This window comes from Silurus aristotelis, assembly GCF_946808225.1.
Source record: "Silurus aristotelis genome assembly, chromosome: 14".
NCBI lineage: Eukaryota > Metazoa > Chordata > Actinopteri > Siluriformes > Siluridae > Silurus > Silurus aristotelis.
In genome coordinates this window covers 29,177,219-29,179,718 of record NC_139587.1, presented here as the reverse complement: position 1 = coordinate 29,179,718, position 2,500 = coordinate 29,177,219, and the positions used below count along the sequence as shown (strand labels likewise).

Here is a 2,500-nt window from a genome sequence, read left to right as displayed (position 1 = left end):
GGGTGGATGGACAGAGGAATAAAACATATAGATGGATGAGTACTCACAGGAGAGCATACTGTCCAGCACTGAACAGCAGGAGTGAGACACACTGGAGTCCTGAACCTCCTCAAATCCAACACGGACCAACACACACACCACAGCTTAAACAACACACACACACACAAAACATACATAGATGTTAACTATTTCTCTTATACATACACTTGGAATAGATAAAAGTGTGACGGCGTGTGAGATTTACTGAAAAGAATGTGATGACGCACAACTCCTTCTTCCTCCGTCACTCCACATGCACACAATGACTGTAACTGAGACACCAGCCACACACTCACACCGGCCTCACTTGGCGCACACACACACACACACACACACACACACACACACACACACAATAAAACCAATTGGTTAGCCCTTGTTAAAAGAGAGAAACTGGATGACATCAGGAAGTGCTATTTGGTCACTGAACTAAAATATTATGATGACAAATTGTTTTGCATGCAAGATCATGCTTTTCTGTTACCATGACAACCATATATATGTGTGTGTGTGTGTGTGTGTGTGTGTGTGTGTGTGTGTTTGTGTACCTGGTCAGTGTGTATTGCAGGGGAAGGAGCTCCTCAGTGTGCAAACGATACACCACTTCCAGCACAGGCTGTGTGTGTGAACATGACAAGTTACACTCTCTGACAAACACCACACACACACACACACACACACACACACACACTTGTGCACACACACACACACACACACTCGTGCACACACACTCACGCGCACACTAACCTGGCTTTTCCAGTACTCCTGCCAAAACAATTTAGGGCTAAACACTCCCACGTTTAGCAGCTCTCGAGCAGCATGTAATAACACGATGAGCTTAGCCTGCAGGGGACACACACACACACACACACACACACACACACACACACACACACACAGAGTCTAGTGGACTTCACACAGCTCACAGTCAGGCTCTAATGAACCACACACAGATGTAAAACATTCAGCATTTAAATATTTACTGTACAATTCTGCATACACATTAGAGTGATATATGAGAGGGTGTGGCCTGTGTGACACACCCTGTGGGCGGAGTCAATCATAGCAGAGTCTCTGTTTTCCTGCAGAGCTGTGATTCTGTCAATCACCATCCTGACAGCCAATACAGAGACAGGGACACACAGCTCCTCCGCCTGACTCCGCAACTCACACTCTGTATACACACACACACGCACACACACGCACACACACACACGCACACACACGCACACACACGCACACACACGCACAGTAACATTCCTCTGAATCACTAAACTGGTAGAAGATATTAAATGAAGGATTATAAATTGTTTCTAAAAAATAAATGAATAATAAAATCTACATCTGCACACGCTGACCCCACAAACCACACATCTGTAAACGCTGACCTCACATCTGCACACGCTGACCCCACAAACCACACATCTGTAAACGCTGACCTCACATCTGCACACGCTGACCCCACAAACCACACATCTGTAAACGCTGACCTCACATCTGCACACGCTGACCCCACAAAGCACACATCTGCACACGCTGACCTCACATCTGCACACGCTGACCCCACAAACCACACATCTGCACACGCTGACCTCACATCTGCACACGCTGACCCCACAAACCACACATCTGCACACGCTGACCTCACATCTGCACACGCTGACCCCACAAACCACACATCTGCACACGCTGACCTCACATCTGCACACGCTGACCCCACAAACCACACATCTGCACACGCTGACCTCACATCTGCACACGCTGACCCCACAAACCACACATCTGAACACGCTGACCTCACATCTGCACACGCTGACCCCACAAACCACACATCTGCACACGCTGACCCCACAAACCACACATCTGCACACGCTGACCCCACATCTGCACACACTGACCCCATAAACCCTACATCTGCACAGGCTGACCCCACATCTGCACACACTGACCCCACAAACCACACATCTGCACACACTGACCCCACAAACCCTACATCTGCACATGCTGACCCCACATCTGCACACACTGACCCCACAAACCCTACATCTGCACAGGCTGACCCCACATCTGCACACACTGACCCCACAAACCCTACATCTGCACACGCTGACCCCACATCTGCACACACTGACCCCACAAACCACACATCTGCATACGCTGACCCCACAAACCACACATCTGCACACGCTGACCCCACATCTGCACACGCTGACCCCACAGACCCCACATCTGCACACGCTGACCCCACAAACCCCACATCTGCACACTTTGACCCCACATCTGCACACGCTGACTCCACAAACCCCACATCTGCACACGCTGACCCCATAAACCCTACATCTGCACAGGCTGACCCCACATCTGCACACACTGACCCCACAAACCACACATCTGCACACGCTGACCCCACAAACCACACATCTGCACACGCTGACCCCACATCTGCACACGCTGACCCCAC

At 50.1% G+C, this 2,500-nt stretch overlaps 1 protein-coding gene across 3 annotated transcripts in view; it reads right to left on the bottom strand.

Moving 5' to 3' along the window:
* Positions 1-2,500, bottom strand: part of fanca (FA complementation group A) — a 21,285-nt gene that overhangs the window by 14,411 nt on the left and 4,374 nt on the right. For all 3 annotated transcript variants that reach the window (XR_014536560.1, XM_083559979.1, XM_083559978.1), the window contains exons 4-8: positions 1,083-1,213; positions 787-882; positions 588-655; positions 245-345; positions 48-143 (exon numbers count right to left, since the gene is read on the bottom strand). Coding sequence is in view for 2 of the 3 variants with exons in the window: in XM_083559979.1 (XP_083416105.1) it covers positions 48-143; positions 245-345; positions 588-655; positions 787-882; positions 1,083-1,213 (492 nt within the window). In the remaining variant the exon portion in view is untranslated. The remainder of the gene's footprint in view (positions 1-47; positions 144-244; positions 346-587; positions 656-786; positions 883-1,082; positions 1,214-2,500) is intronic.